General features: G+C 44.5%; 1 protein-coding gene across 9 annotated transcripts in view; it reads left to right on the forward strand.

Annotated features, from left to right (window-relative positions):
- Positions 1-16685, forward strand: part of CACNB4 (calcium voltage-gated channel auxiliary subunit beta 4) — a 90084-nt gene that overhangs the window by 64830 nt on the left and 8569 nt on the right. For 8 of the 9 annotated variants that reach the window (XR_011726431.1, XR_011726432.1, XM_071746352.1 and 5 more), the window contains 9 exons: positions 364-494; positions 1995-2071; positions 2450-2469; positions 2581-2661; positions 4725-4783; positions 8394-8503; positions 10055-10206; positions 11420-11515; positions 15944-16129. Coding sequence is in view for 7 of the 9 variants with exons in the window: in XM_071746352.1 (XP_071602453.1) it covers positions 364-494; positions 1995-2071; positions 2450-2469; positions 2581-2661; positions 4725-4783; positions 8394-8503; positions 10055-10206; positions 11420-11515; positions 15944-16129 (912 nt within the window). In the remaining 2 variants the exon portion in view is untranslated. Of the gene's footprint in view, positions 1-361; positions 495-1994; positions 2072-2449; positions 2470-2580; positions 2662-4724; positions 4784-8393; positions 8504-10054; positions 10207-11419; positions 11516-15943; positions 16130-16685 lie in introns of those variants that run through there. The other variant, XM_071746357.1, reaches the window with a different exon arrangement.

Here is a 16685-nt window from a genome sequence, read left to right on the forward strand (position 1 = left end):
TTTTTGATGGTGATCTGATGATGTTATTTTTATGTTTGACTTCTTCATATGGCTGCTCTGAGGCAGTTTGATGGCCTCGGTTCACCAAATTTTGTTCAGATGATTAAATCACCCCTTAGCTGGTGCCATCAGAGGAGAAGTCACAGCAGGACGTGTTGGGGCAGATAAGAGGGAGGCCAGGACTGCCACAGATAATGCTGCACAGAAGACATCAACCTCCCAAACACCTTCCAGCACCTCTCAACTTCACTTCAAGTCACACAAACTGAGGCGCTGCGGAGTCCAGGGTTGTAAATAACAAAATAAAGGGGGGTTTGGACATGGAGGGTTTGAACTGAAGCCAGTAACTTTTCTGTGTTCCAGAAATATAATAATGACTGGTGGATAGGAAGGCTGGTTAAGGAGGGCTGTGAGATTGGCTTTATCCCAAGCCCACTCAGACTGGAGAATATCCGCATTCAGCAGGAGCAGAAGAGAGGACGTTTCCATGGAGGGTAAGAATGCTGTAACCTTTTAAAATAATTTAAAAATCGTGCCTGACACCAGGCAATATTTTCAAAGGTCACTTGATTCTTTTTTTATTGCAGTGCATTTGGAGGAGTGTTTGATTTGGGCTTCCAAACGAAAATTTGTGTTTGCAGAGCATAGATGTGCTCGATATTGATGATGAGAAACAAGAAAAAAATGTGTATTGACTTTAGGAAAGATCAGGAATACAGTGTGAGTGGTATGGATGGAGATTTCTGAAGGGCTAGAGAATTTTAAGTCCCCATAAATTCAAGTCAGCTTGGTCCTCAAAGGCTGACAGGGTTTTTTTTCCCAGTTGTTATGGTCTTAAGGTAGGGGGGAAGGGGCTGTGTGGCTTTTTTGTTGCTTGGCTTTGTTTTGATTTTTTTTTTTTCCTCTTTTTCTCTTTTGGGCAAAACCAGACTTTTCACACTTCATAGAGATGAAAAATAAAAACTTGGTCATAGGTCTAGAAAGTAAAACTCAACTCTCACGATCCCAGTTCAGACACTGAAGTCTCTCTTCTGTTGACACACAAAATACTTCCTTATTACTCTAATTGCATTACTACTAAGGTATTATTCCCAGTAATTGAAATTTAAATGGTCACACAGATAAGGAGAACAAAACTTTTACAACTGCAGAGTAAAGAGACATGAGCCAACTTAATCTGGACCTAATAGGTAGCAGAGAGAGGAGCATAATTTAGCCTGTAAATTACTGTCAGGTAGTTGAAATACTAATCTATTTAACCAGGGTCAGGAATCATTTCAAGTAGAAACCAGCTGGGGAAATGGTTTTAGAACGACTGAGCAGCATTAGCTGTGCTTTTCCCAAACTGCTTTCATAATTTTTGGAATAGCTTCAGGGGAAGCCAATGTATCTCACTGTAAGAAAGAAGATTATCTCATTCAGGGAGAGGGACACTAAGAGAGTGTTGAGGATACTGTTTCAGATACAGCATGGGAAGAGGAATTTTCTGCTTGTGTGCACACGTGACTCCACCAAATCACCAGTTCTGACAAAGATTTTGTCTAATCTCACCTGTGGAGAGTATTAGGAATAAAATCAAGTTTGAACCAGACAGGGGATACATTGTACAGGATACCTATTGAGATTTCAAGTAGTTTGCACTAACACTCCTGGATTTGTATGATAGAATTAGCAAGCAATGGGTTATGACAGCTGATTTCTGGGCACTTCTCTTAGGAATAGTCAGATCTGTAGCTCCAGATAAAAGCTTGGCTCAGTCTGGAGAGGAACCTGCTCTGCCCTCATGGCCTGCCTCATCTTCCAGCCTTGGAGCTCTACTGAATTACTTTGGTTTCCCCATGTCCCTGCTTCTCCCCTCAGAGGAAGCTTTCCCAGAGCAGGAATGTGGATGAAGACCCTCCTTTACCTTGTGGTTTCTCATTGCTGCTGCCTAAAACCTCAGCATTTGCAGCTCTGGGCTCTTGGTGTTAATGGGGCTCTTTCTGACACCGCAGGAAATCAAGTGGAAATTCTTCTTCAAGTCTTGGAGAAATGGTTTCTGGCACATTTCGAGCCACTCCCACTTCTGCTGGTAAGACAGGATTTTATTTAAGGAAATTCTTGCTATTCCTAGAACTTCTGTTTTAAAAACTGCGTGTGGAAAATGAGTGATTCCCCCTTTTGCTGGCTTATTGAGACATTCTTCAGAAAAGTGCTTGCATGTGGAGGTGGAGAAAGATAATGTGTTTCTTGACATGCAGTGGTTTCTAAGGGACTGGGGAAAAAAATCTTGGGAAAAGTGGCAGCTGCCCCCAGAGTGGGTTGAATGACCAGGTTAAACTGGGCTGACCACGGGGGAGGTGCACTGGGAGAAATCAGAATTTCTTGGCAAAGAGAGTTTTGTTTGCAAGTGTTATGCCTGATCTACACAGTGTGTGTTTTTTAACCGAGTTCTCATTTGGTCTTTTAGCAAAACAGAAACAAAAAGTGGTAAGTAGTGCTTTAATTTTCATTTTGTTTTATCTCATTCTAATACATAATTCCCAGGCTTGTCGTGTGGATCCTTGGTTACCCATCTGAAGGGTTCTTTTCTTCTTCCAGACAGAACATATTCCCCCCTATGATGTGGTGCCATCCATGAGGCCAGTTGTCTTGGTGGGTCCATCCCTGAAAGGCTATGAGGTATGAAGTCCAGGTAGCATTTTCTTATCCTCAGTATATTCAGTGCCTGTGGCCCAGTGCCAGTGTTTTATGGTGATTTAAACTCAAATAATTGTTAACAAGCTTACATAGGAACTAAGAGCATGGTTAGCACTTTGCACCCTTTGGCTGAGCTTCTTCCTACCTTGCAGCAGTTCCTGTTCCTTGTGATGGCTCAGCTGAGGGTGGGTGATTTCAGAACACTGCAGGCATGCTGCAGCTTCACTGCTTCCAGCACACTCCCCATTCATCATTTTCTGTACAGTTTTTTCCTTGATTAAATCAAGTGAGAAAAACAGCGTTTGTGGCCCCTACAAGAAAAAAAAAAAAAAAGTTGGAGCAATCAAATTAATTGCTTAGACTTCTGTATACATGTGGAATTTGGGTCAAAGTAGCACATGCTTTGAACTTAATTGGACAAAAATTTTGAAGAGGCTCCCTCGTTGTTCTCCTTTTTTCACTTATAAAAACTGTTGGCAAATGAAGTAGCTGGGCTGCTGCAGCATGTTCAGGTTTGTTCACCTGAAACTGAACGTGGGGACTTATTTTTTCAGCATGTTTTCTTGACTTGTGTAAAAGCATAATAGCATAGTGGAGTATGTAGAGAAACCTTGAACCCTTCTGCCTCTGTTCCCCCTGGAGGTTGGGATGTAAATGTGCTCAGATAAACCAGGCACCCATTTTCCAAGGCTGCTGCAGATTGAAATGAGCATTTAACACGTGCTAAACGAGCACAGGCTTCTAGCAGGGCATTTTGGTGAACTTAACCATCTGTTAAATGTTTTGCTGAATGAGGAACTAAATGAACATGAACATAAAATCAAAGATACACTTCGTTTAGCTTAATTAATGTTGTTAGCAGTTTAAAGGATATTATTAAACATATTGGAATGGTTCTTTTTGGGAAGATTACAACATGGTACCACTGCTAGGATAATGCAGTGTTTTTCCATGGGTTTGGGTTTTTTTGTAAGAATGATTGAAAGTGGAGTTTGGTGAAGCAGAAATTATGTACTTCATGTTCTGCTTTCTGCCTTTTAATGTTATGGTGATGTTTTCTTGACAGGAGTAAATTCATCCATTGACTTCCATGGTGCTGCAGCACAGATGAATTTGCATAGGGACTCTCAGGTTCAGGGGGGCAGAGGCTTTTTGTTAATTAATACCTTTACAAATATGCCACCCCACCTTTGATTAGGAAAATAATACTGGACATGACATCTTGAATGGTAACACAGTCACAAGATGAATTTCATCTGCAAATAGTGCTCTACCTGACAGAAACACATCGATTTTCCTTTGCAAGCTATATGGGAAAGTTCTTTTGACTTCTTTTTTTCCCTGAGTAAATTCTCTAAGAACCATTTTGAAAGACAGCTGAGGAGAAATAAACTGCCAGAGGCCTGGGGGGTTTGATTAAGTTCCTGTCTAGGCTGGGAGACAATAGGTGTCAGCCTGAGTTGTCCTGAAAAAGCCAAGCAGCTCACTCAATGAAGTAGGTGAGAGCTGCTGGGGCTGAGTTTCTCTCAGATGCTTTCCCTGGTAGAGGAATGGGAACATTAATTTTTTTCAGCTTGTAATCCTCTCTGAACATCATCCTCCTCTCTCTGAGCAGTCACCCAGCACGAGGCATCTTGTAGCTGGAGTTCTAAACCCATTCTAATCATGTTATTCTAGGAAAAAAACCAAAGGAATGATCTCTCCAACCCAAATAGTCCCTTGTGCCTCTGCCACGTGGTGCATCCCCTGGGGAAGGGTGTCAGGAGGGAAGGTGGTGGGGTGTGCTCTGATGGGGGCAAGGCAAGAGCAGAAGGAGTGACAGCTCCCACATCCTCCCTGCCAGAGTCTGGGGAATGAGGCAGAGAACTTGCAAGTGTTGATTACAAAGCCTGCTGCCCAGAGCATGGAAGTTAACTGGTTGCTACCTGCAGAAGGTATTGATTGGTGGCAGTGTCCTTAACCTTCCACTCACCTCTTTTCTTACTTTTTGACTCCTTTTTCTCCCTGTCAATCCTCCCTGCTCAACCTTCCTCCCCTCTGCAAAGGTGACAGACATGATGCAGAAAGCTCTCTTTGACTTCCTGAAGCACAGGTTTGATGGGAGGTGAGAAACCCTGTCCTGCTCATGCTGTTCCCCCTGTGTGTCACTAACATTTTAGTGGTTTGTTTATTGGTTTTTTTTTTTTTAATGCAAGAAAATTGATGCATGTTCAAAACTGATTTCCCAGCTTTGTTACCAGCACTGAAAGGCAGCCAGCCCTGGGCTGCAACACAACTGATGTGTTACTAGGGGTGCATGTGTCTTTATGTCTGCTGTGTCTGGAGTAAGATTTCTTGAATTTGATGGAATAACTCTGCCTCAGCATCTTACCAGCCTGGAGTTGGGGGAGAAATTAGATGGAGTGACAGTAGGATGCATGGAGAGAATCAAAATATCTTTAAAGCTGGCATTCCCAGGTCAGTCAGGTGTTTAATGTTTAAAGCAGGCTGTGCCCCTTGTCCAGCTGGGTCAGTGGACTGAGTGGACTGCTGGTTTGTTTCAGTGAGCTCTCCAGTCCCTTGTTTGGGTTGAACATGACTGAATGCACCTAAAAGGACAGTTTTATGGGTGATCCTTGGGGCATATGATCATTTCTTAACCATTGGCTCCAGGTGTACTGCAGGACCAGCTCAGCCAGTCACTGGAGTGTGCAGGCAACAAATATAAGTGATTTTTATTTTGAAGTTGTTCATTCCAGCACTTTCCTGAAATTCCAGGCTCCTGTGCAGCAGGATATTCTCTAAATAACACTCATCACACCCTAGCCCTGAAAGAAGAATCAGGAACACCAGATTTCAGTAGGGTGCAGCAATAGTGCATCAAACCAGCACCTGAAAGAAAAAAAAAAATCAACTCTTAAATAGTCTCAGTAGCCAAAATACTTAAGAAGGAAATGCTGAGAATATAAAATACATAGAAAAAAAATTCATTAGAGCTTCAAAAATTCTAAAGAGGGTTCATCTTGTTCAGCTGGTGAGCTGTGAGAGGGATAATTTGGATTTCTTTGCTAGGAATGTGTGCTTGGTCCTTGGCATCTCCTCCTTTCCAGTGGAGCTCATCAGCAGCTGTAGCTTGGGATGTGCTGCCCTTCCTTCATCCTAGTTTGTTTGGTATATTCCAGGTGTTTAGAGGAGCTCAGAGTGTGCTAGCTGGGACATGACAGGAAACTACCTTGTACAGTGGCACTGGGACAGAGAAAATAATTGTGTCTGTTGTTTAGGAGAGGTGGAGTGGGATTTATGGTCAAGGTACCCCTTGGGGTGCTGTGAGGAGATGGCAGCTTAGACATGAACATCTTAAAGAAAGAAGATAACTTGTGTGTGTAAAACATCTCCTCTCCTGCCCTCTTTCTGACTGCCCAGCTGAGGTGATCTGAGCCCTGATTTACACCCTGACTGATGAAGCACTCCACGTGGCAGCCTGCAGTTAAATTTGGCATTTTTCTGAGCTGTTCCTGCACCCTGTCAGTGCCTCCTCTCCCCACTCCTGAGCAGATGGACTCCTCTGCTCCCACTGCAGCTCATCCCACCAGTGCCTGTTTGCACTGGGGGTGGGTACAGACCTGCAGCAGATGTTCTCTTCCAGCTGTTGGCAGAGGGCTGTCAGCTTGCCATATGCTGGTGGGAACTGGAAGTCATTGTTTGAGGTAGGAAACCATGGCAACTGGAAGTGATAAGTCATCTCCAGCTGCCACCATGTGATTGCTGGGAATATATCCTTTATGAGGGGTATTTTTATACCCTATATGAGAATGTACTCGTCAGAGGCCTGATCTGTGAAGATCAGCAGTGCATAAACACAGAGAAGAAAAAGCAGAGCACACTGAGATGCCCCCATTTGGGCTGCTCAGCCTGCTCCTTGCCTTGTGCTTCTTTCTTCTCCCCCACCAGGCCCTTGGGCTGCACAGAGGGGCAAAAGGGAGAGATTCTGCCTGGAGCCAGGTGCTGTTTGCAGCTCTGGCTGCCATTAGCAGCACTGGCAACTGGGACAGGTAGGAGTAGGAAACTTCCTCACTGAGAAAGTTCAGTGCCACGAGGAGGCTGATGCAACTGAGCTCTGAGTACCTTTAGGAAAATGAATTAATCTCATTTTCAGGCACCTCAGCTGCTTCTTGGTCCTCCTGCCAACTTTCATGGCTTTGTAGTCTTTCTCCTCCCTCCCTTTAATTTTTTTGTCCCATCTCTTCTGCAGTTTTGTGGCAGGTCCCCATTATCAAGGAGGGAAATGACTGCCCAAGGAGGAGCTTTTCAAAAGACTTCAGTAGGGCTTCCAACTAGCAGGACTCCTTCCCTGTCTCTTAATACACCTGGCTTCTGTCAGCTCCTTCTTTTGGGATGGCAACATCCTCTCCTGGCCAGGGAACTAAAGCAGAGGGGCTGTGTGTGAGCCTGCTGGAGCTGGGCTGGCACAAGGCACTCAGGGAACAGCTGCTGCAGAGCCTCTCACTCCATCATTTTCTACATGCATTGTGTTTAATCACTGCAAACCTGACTCTGCACACCACCTGAAAAGGAAAAAGGCAAAGGCACAATTTTTTTCTTACCATCTGTCAGCAGCAGTGGTACTTAAAGGTGCTCCTTACTCAACAGGAGCAGAGTGCTGCTCTTAGCTGGCACAGCAGCTCGTGGTCCTTCCTCTGTTCCACATCTCTGATTCCAGCAGTCACAGATCTAGGACCCAGAGGTGTGATCTGGACCACTGTGTTGTATCATCACTTCTAGACCCATGATGTATCCATTTCTCCCATTTCTTTTTGAAACTCACACTCTTGGTCTCTGCTGTAATTTCTGGCAATAAATTTATTTATGTCTTAGGTAGAAAAAGTGCTATTGTTTTAACTCTCCATCTGATAATTTCACTTGGAGCTGCATAAATCTTGTATGGAATGGCTGCTGGTCATTTCCAGCTTGCTTTCTGCCCATGATTCATGGTTCTTTCACAGTCCTTCTATATGGATTTTATGAGAAGTGATTACATGGTCTTTGTTTTACAACCTTTTGTCTCATCAGCTCATTGACAGGTGAAGTAAAAAAAGGGCCTTCCTGAAGTTAAGCAGGAGGCTCCAGCAGTACAGATGGCTGTGGCTCAACTTTTCTCCTGGTCACCAAGTGATTTATCCACCAGCTCAGCTCCCTGCCTGCAGGAGGAGGGTGTGTGTTTGGAGGAGCAGCCTCCCCAGAGCAAGCAGCTCTCTTGGCTCACTCAACAGGCACTCAGAGATGAGTGACTTGGGCTCAGGTGTCCAAACGTGGCCTTTCTTACCCCTCAGCAGTGCCAGGTTTCATCTCAGGTTTTGGCCACCTGGTTGGGGAAGTGCAGTTCCTGCTCTGCCTCTGTTGTTCTCCCTGCCCCGGGACGTGCATGGCTTGGGAGTATTTCTGGTGCTGTGTCAGTTTGTGCTGGAGAGGAGAGAGTTGGGGAGGAGACAAGTTAACAAAAGGCATTAAGTAGAATTAGCAGACTCTGCAGTAGTGTAGGGAACAGAAACTATTTTACATTTATGCAGCATTTCTCTTCCCCTGTTCCTTAATGATGATATAACTGGGCTATAAAACCTCTGGAGTGGTGTTTTATTGTACTTGCACTTTGGAATGGAATGTAGCTGTAACTCCTGCCCAGAGCACTGAAAATTTGACTGCTGTGTTTTTGTTCTGTCCTGTGTTCTTACTCATAGGATATCAATAACTAGAGTGACAGCTGACATTTCTCTTGCTAAGAGGTCTGTGCTAAACAATCCCAGCAAGAGGGCAATAATTGAGCGCTCAAACACAAGATCCAGTTTAGGTAAGACATGGGCACAGATGGAATGCTGAACGTGGTCACCTGCTGGAGGAAAGGGACAGGGTTGCAGCCTTCAGGACATCATCAGCTCTGTGTTTTTGAAATGTCTCTGCAGCATTTTCCAGTGTAATTCCCAACTTCACCTATTCAAATGGGAGAGGAGTTTTGCCTGAGTGGGGAGTGGCACAAAGTGCTCTGTTACCCTCAGGTGAAGCAGTGACCTGGGGTAGAACAAGCAGTATCCCAACTATTAATGGCCCAGGATGAGTTGGGGACCTGTAGCTGGGCTCAGTGCTGTTTTATCCCAACCATTAATGGCCCAGGATGAGTTGGGGACCTGCAGCAGGGCTCAGGGCTGTTTTATCCCAACCATTAATGGCCCAGGATGAGTTGGGGACCTGTAGCTGGGTTCAGTGCTGTTTTATCCCAACTATTAATGGCACGGGATGAGTTGGGGACCTGTAGATGGGTTCAGGGCTGTTTTATCCCAACCATTAATGGCCCAGGATGAGCTGGGGACCTGCAGATGGGTTCAGGGCTGTTTTATCCCAACCATTAATGGCCCAGGATGAGTTGGGGACCTGCAGATGGGTTCAGTGCTGTTTTATCCCAACCATTAATGGCCCAGGATGAGTTGGGGACCTGCAGCAGGGTTCAGTGCTGTTTTATCCCAAGCATTAATGGCCCAGGATGAGTTGAGGACCTGTAGCAGGGCTCAGGGCTGTTTCTTCCCGAGATGAGTTGGCCTCACAGCTCCCTCTTCTCAGCTTTTTGCTTTTGAATTCTACATCACAAAGAGCTTTCCCCTTGTCCAGCCAAGAAGGGAACATGCTGGCATTCTGGTACAGGAGTAGGCACCCCAAAATGAAGTGCTGCAGGGTAGTACCAAACCTTCTTGTGCCTGTGAATGCACCTTACTCAGTGGAGCAGCTCTTAGGCAAATATACTGCATGTGAGTTGCTGACATACAGCTCCTTTGTGCTGTGGTGGTGTAACTACCAGGCTTCAGTTTCTGCTGAGTTTATTTAAAATTCATCACATGTGTGTGAGTGATTAAAAAGGGCCAGAACCACAAATATCAGAAATATAACTTACATGGAAATAAATCTCTCCCTTTTCTTCAGACAAAAAAGCTGTGGTGTGCACATTGCCATTAGTGTCTTTTCAAATAATACCCTGTCAGTTACTTAAACATAAACACTATTTTGTGATGAAAAAAATCTTTTGACTCCAAAGTTACTTAGCAGATTTGGAAAACATGCTTAAGTCTGCTTTGTGTTAATAGAAACATGTGTTTCATTGTACCCAATGTTTAAATACAAGGATGTTCTAAACTAATATAGTATGTATGCATTTTCAGGCAATAGAATTGTCTCCAAGGTAATATTTACTTTAAAAATTGCCTCGAGTAATAGTTTGCTTTATGGAAATGACATTAATTCACTTATGGGGTTCATGTACAGAATGTATGTGTGAAAATAAATGAGAGGTAATGTTTCTGTCTAAGTGATGCTGGGGTTGATTGGTTTTACCTCTCCTGTTTTCCTTCCCTAGCTGAAGTACAGAGTGAAATTGAAAGAATCTTTGAGCTGGCAAGGTCCTTACAACTGGTTGTCCTGGATGCAGACACCATCAATCATCCTGCACAACTTATCAAGACATCTTTAGCACCAATTATTGTCCATGTTAAAGTGTCTTCTCCAAAGGTAATGTATCTCACCCTTAAAATACATGGTTTGAGGGGGATCTGGAGGGCAGTGTGCACCTGAGCAGTGTCTTACCTGCACCTGAAGAAAGAAAGAGTGAGAGGAAGAAAAAAAAAGTGATTTTTTCAGATCAATGGCTTGTCCGGGGGATATTTGATGCAATTTATTTTTTCTGCCCTAGACCTTAACTTAGCCTTAGCCAAGGCACACAGTGAGGTTCAGTAGGAAAAAAAAAAAAAAAAATTAAAATTCTGAGGAGCAAATTCTTTCTGTAGTTCCCCTTTGCAGTCCCCCCCCACCCAACACAGCTCTCTGTGAGCCTTCACCTTAACAAGTCCAAGGTGCTGGTCAGAGGTTCAGAGTCCAGCTGGCTACCAGTGGTCCCCTGGGGGTCAGTAATGGGTCAGGACAGTTCAGTGTTTTGGTTGGTGCCCTTTGTTGATGTTCAGGGTTGTGGGCAGTACCCAGCTCTGTGGCAGGGCAATGTGCCAGGGAGCAAGGCTGTCATTCAGGACCCTGGCAGGCTGGAGAAAGAAGCTGTCAGGACCCCCTTGAAGTTCAGGGAAGGTGAGCTCATCCAGCTGACCTTACTTTGAGTGAGAGGTTGGCACAGAGACCTCTAGAGGTCCTTCTGACTTAAAAAATTCCTTGTTTTTCTACTGTCCTGTAATTTTTTTGAAACCTTACAGAGAAATAATTTAAGATTGCTACCTTTTCCAGCCCTTAAATTGTATCAATGAACACAGTGGACATAAATCAAAAAAAAAGTAACACAACTGTGTGTGTAAAATACCTGTAAAAAATGTACCCAAATGCACCTCAGAACAAATGAAGTTACAGATCACTGCTACTCAGTGTAACATACTGCTGCAATCAATCCAGTATTATTCTGTTTTTGTAAACTTTTCCTGGTCTGTAGAAAATTGCATTGTCAAAACCAAACTAGTTTTTCAAGGAGAATAAAGCAAAATCACCACTTGCACTGCATTTGAAGTACCTGCAAATAACTGAAGTATTTGCAGTGTGATGCAGAGGGAAATGTGCATGGCTTTCAGGGAGATTATCAGAAGAGGTTTGTGCTTCTATTCAAGGCCAATATTTTGTTCCTTTTGTTCAAAATAACAGAGAGCTGAGTCCTCCAGAGGGATGTCAGTGTGAGCTTTCTGGAGAGAGGCAACTCCTGAACTCCTGTTTTCCTCTTTGCCCCCATCAGGTTTTGCAGCGACTGATTAAATCCCGAGGGAAGTCCCAGAGCAAACACTTGAATGTGCAGCTGGTGGCAGCTGATAAACTGGCACAGTGCCCCCCAGTAAGTACAGAAGAAAGGCTACAGGACTTGTGGTACCAGGAGTTTTACACATTCCTGCTGTGATCTCCTCACTTCCAGCTGAGTTCAGACCCTATGACTTCACTTGATGGAGATCCAGGCAGCCCTGCAGCCCTCAGTCAGCTTCTGGTGCTGAGAAAAAAGCTGTTTGATGCTTTCCTGGTTGCCTCCTGTGCTGGGTTAGTGTGATCTTAGGCAGGATGATAAGTTGCAGGTGATGGGTATGGTAAACCCCATCCCCCAGCACACTATTAAATGACCTCAGGAGTGGAGCAGTGCTGTCTGAGGGTCCTGAAGGGCCAAAACCCCAGAGTCCTGGTTTGAGAGGAGGCTGCAGGGGACTCTGCTTCAGGTGGGAGCTGTGTGTCTGCATCCATCCTGACACAGCAGTGCCTGAGCACCTCACCAGAGCACAGTCACTGCTCACTCACCCTTGTGTCACTGATTGCTCACCTTGAACAACCAACCTGCTGCCCCAGGAGCAGAGGTCCTGCAGCAGCTGGGTGCTGGGTGGGTGTTTGGACAGGGCAGCTCAAACTTGCTTTCGTTTTGGAAAACCACACCTGGTTTCTGCAGCACAGGAAGTTGCTCAGTGGCAGCAAACTTGGGTGAGGACTTGGATTTTTCAGTGTAATAGCTGTGTGTCACCTGGGTCTGGGGGTGCAGAGCCTGCTCTTTGTACCAGGGGAATGGTCACACCCTGTGAATCCCCATCTTTCTCATACCAAAGAACTGTGAGGAGAAATCAGATTAATTCAAAGAAATTCAGAATGGTCACTGGGAAGGTTGTCATTTTTGCCTTACAGTTGGCAAACTGCTGGCAAAGGAGTCAGTCTGGAAACAGATTTGGAAGTTGAGATCAGCAAGAGAAGTGCCCAACCCTAAGGGTCTGATAATACTACCAGAAGACTTTGCCTTGTGTTATGCATACCTTAGAGAGATTGCTTCAGTTTCAGATGGGTTTTATTTTCAATTCAAATGGAAGCAACAAACTTCAAGCAGCTTTTTTCTGGAGTAATGATTCACAAGGATTTATTTTGGTGAAACTTCACTTGGGTTTGTATGCTGCTTAAAATACCAAACTTCACAGCCTCCTTCTCTCTTGCCCCAGCTGACCTTGTCCATCCCCAGGATCTGGTAAATTCTGCCTTAACACCCCACCCTGCAGTCCTACCTGCTTGCCTGAGCCAACAAAGTGAGACCTCACCTGGATAACAGAAATGTTTCCAAAATTCAGAGTATCCAGATTTCAGACTTGTATTTGCACAGAGCCTGCCCTCCACTTGGACTTGCCCAGCAGGCTTTGGATCAGTTTTGTGTGGTTTGGTTTCAAGAAAGTTATTGCTGACTTAAAGCACTTAGAAGAGAGGTGGCAGTTTTGGTTTAAGTTCAAATCAAAAGACCAAGGTGATCTATGATTTAATATAGCAAAGCCATTTCTGTTGGTCTTCTGCACTGTGTCCTGCTTCATCTATTTTGCAGCTCAAATTCTGCAAGACCACTGTTTAGTGTGAAGATACTTGAAAACTATGAAAACCTCACTTTTTTCATTTAGTGAGAGCCAGCCTTAAGTAATCAGATGGTGCTGTATGTCTAGACATTTTTAAAATAGCAGTCTTTTTGGGCATAGTGAAGTTCAGGAACTGCTTTCATTATTAATTCCTTCCTAATCTTTCACTGCTGCTGCTCCAGCCAGTGCTAAGGTGCCTCTCACTGGGTGTCTCTGTTAAGCAGGAGCATTATATGGCTCAAAAAAAAAGCATGAACTGTGGTAGTCATGTAGCCTCAAATCATATTAGCTGGTCAGCTGCACTTCAGTATGGTTCCACTTTTGGATTCATGCCAGTGCCAAGGGAAGGGTACATATCCCTCTGGTCCCTGTGACATAACCTGAATCCCTCCCCTCTGAAATCACACCTTAGGAGAGCTGAAATCCATTGGCATCATTAAAAATCAGGCACTACCCCAGGTGTACCTACACGTTCAGATTCCTCATCTTTCCCAGGTAAAACCTCTCCTCTGGGAGTTCTTTCTGAGGCATCTTCTCCTCCTGGGCTGAGCTCACCTCCCCTGACCTCAGAGAATAAGCTGGAATTTGGGATTGCCTTTGGACCCCTTCTCTGGGCTGTGCCTGAGGCTCTGTCCCTCTTCCACTCTCTCTCCCCAGCATCCTGTGGGAGAGGAGTCAGGACCATTTTATTTTGTGTTGCTGACATGGGGTAATGCACCTAAAATATTTCACAGTGGCCATACAGTAAACCAAAAGAAATAGCAGAGGACAGGGGCAACTGATTTTATCTTCTGGAAAGACTTCTTCAGTGTAGCTCACTTCAGAAATACCAGTGTATGGAAATGCTCACAGAAGAACTGAATTACACATCTTTTAAGGAAATACTGTGCTGAATAAAATGTGTTGTAAGGAGAACTGGGAAGAAATTGCTTTATCCCATGACCATTGCAAATGAGGATCTCCTTAAAAGATTCTCTACTCCCAAAAGAAAAGGAACCAGCACAGTTTAGCTCTGAGCAGAACTGTTAAATGCACCAAGAGACCTGAGTGCTTGCTCTGGAATTGATTTTCCCTCTAAAATGCCACAGAGCACTGGAATCAGGATCCTGCCAGTTTTGCAGCTTTCCCAGGTGACCTTCAGATGGCAGCCTGAGAGCCTCACCATGGCCAGTCCTGTGCTGATCTACTGTTCAGTGGGAAAAAGATGACAGTTCTACTGCAACTGCTGGAAGTTCTTCATCACTGAAGTCAGTTTGAGTGAGATCACTGTCAAAATACCACATGAAGCTGCAGACAGTCACAGACCCAGGTGGTTTTGGGCTCCAGTCTGAGGTGTACATTTCTTGGAAGTGCCTGAAGCTGTGGCTCTGTTCAGAGAAAAGAAGCATCTGCAGCTGTGCTGCTGTTCCCCTCTCTCTTGCTTAGTTAACCCCATGCAGCATTTGGTGACTTCCCTGAACCAGCTGATCCAGGCTAAAAAGAAACCTGAGAAACAGTTTTATCCCTGTCTTATCAGGAGGAAGGTTGGAGACAGAGTTGGTTGGCTTCTAATACCCCCTGCAGCTCAAAATGCACCAGCACCACCACCTTGCAAAGCTGAGGTTTGTACAGCCAGCCAGAGCTGTGCTCAGGCCAAGTGGCCACTGATGCAAAGAGAATGGGCAGTGTTGGCCAGAAAATGTTAATAATCATTCTTTTTATTTAAGAGAACACACGTGGTTTTCCAAGGGTGATATTTTAATTTCAGTATTTTCCAAAGCAAAGTATTATGTAAGCAAACCACATTCTTTTATTTCCTAAGGTAACTGAGTTCCTTCACAAATGATGGTGTGAGTGATCTGGTGGAATTTGTAGTGTATCAACATTTTTATATAGCAGAGGAGGGTGTGAAGGGTACAGATAAGCAAAGGAGCAAACCAAGCAACAATAAACACTGAACTGGACCAGAGGATGTAAAGTGTCCCGGTTTGGGGCAGGATAAAGGTAATTAGGAGTGTTTCTAGCAGAAGAAATCTCCATATTTGCTGTCAGAGGAAGAAACAGCTTTCTTCTGTCCTGATAAAGAAAAAAATTAAATAAAATCAGTTGAGTCTTACAGTAAGTTCTGGACCAGACTTTTGGGAAGAAGGTAGATAAGTAATCAAGATTTATAATAAACTCACCATGCAGTTCCATATCTTACTCTAGAGCTGTCAGCTCTGTGTTTGCTGGTTAGATCTCTAACTATGCATGGAGGAAAAGCAGCCTGTGGTTTCTCAGTTGCTTTTAACACCTGCAGCACCTGCAGTTATTTTTCATTTCCCATGCTGGTTTCACAATAGGTTCTTTCAACTCGGGCAGCGTGAGTTAAGATGAAAAGATGAACTGTATGAATCTCCACTGCTGCAGATATCTTTCTCTTGAGGGACTTGGCTCGTGATGGTTTTGTTATCAGCTGTTATCAGCACTCGTCATGCTGATAACCTGCAAACCTTGTCTGCTGAGTGTCCCTTTGGCTCCTTGGGTAGCACAGAAGCTGCATGGCTTGGAATTCCTTCTACTTTCATGGATAGAGAGCTGCTCTGTGGGCTGCCTGGGGAGCAGGTCTGAGGACAGCACTGTGAGCTCCTCCCAGAGCAAAATTAATTCATAAAGGAGTCTTCTGCCTTTTGAGCGTGGTTCATGCAGCCTTGGTGAATCTCTCTGAAAGGGTTCAGTCATTTCTGAGGGCCTTGGCTTTTGATCACCTTACATTTAGTGATTATTTGACTTATTATTTGATCACCTTGTATCATTTTCTTTTGGAACCCTGTGCTCTAGATTGTAATTTATTGAATTCTGAAGGATGAGCCCGGTGAGCATCTCTTTCCTCTTCCCCTATAATGCCGTAACGAGCCCAACTCCGTTGTTGTTGTGATCAGGAAATGTTTGATGTCATTTTGGATGAAAACCAGCTGGAAGATGCTTGTGAGCACTTGGCAGAGTACCTGGAGGCTTACTGGCGTGCTACTCACACCACCAGCAGCACACCCATGACTCCTCTCCTGGGCAGGAACTTGGGATCCACCGCGCTCTCACCGTACCCTGCTGCAATCTCTGGGTTACAGGTATGAAAACCCATCCCAGCCCCAAACACCAGTACAGAGCAGGTGGGGTTTGGTTTTAGTCTAGGGGGAAATAGTGTGCTATTGTTTTCTAGACAATAAGTTCTGTTTTTTAGAGGATAATTTCTATTTGCTGTGTTATTCCTCCCTGCTTGGCCACTGCCAGCAGGGAGAAGGCAGGCTCAGGCCCTGCAGAAAGCAGTTTGTCAGCTGAGTGCTGAACCACTAATTAGAGAGCACTCATTGACTGCTCCTTGATCTAATGGCAAATAAAATGGCCATAAATTTTCTGGCGAGGGCTGAGTTCTTGAGGCAGAGTTAAATGACACAAGTGGTATTATAGCGGCGTTAGAGAATGTCCTTTTAATCTGGAAAAAAATGTCATTGCAAATGAGACCCTGTCAGATTAAGTATGTGCAGTACATCACAGCAGTTGGACTCACAGCTCCTCTATTTAAGAATGCAGAACACTGTCTAAAATGTTGCCTGTTACTCCTATCCTCATGACTTCACAAAACATTCACTTCTTGGGTGAAAAACGTCCATGCTTGTCTCTTGT

This window comes from Heliangelus exortis, chromosome 6 (genome assembly GCF_036169615.1).
Source record: "Heliangelus exortis chromosome 6, bHelExo1.hap1, whole genome shotgun sequence".
NCBI lineage: Eukaryota > Metazoa > Chordata > Aves > Apodiformes > Trochilidae > Heliangelus > Heliangelus exortis.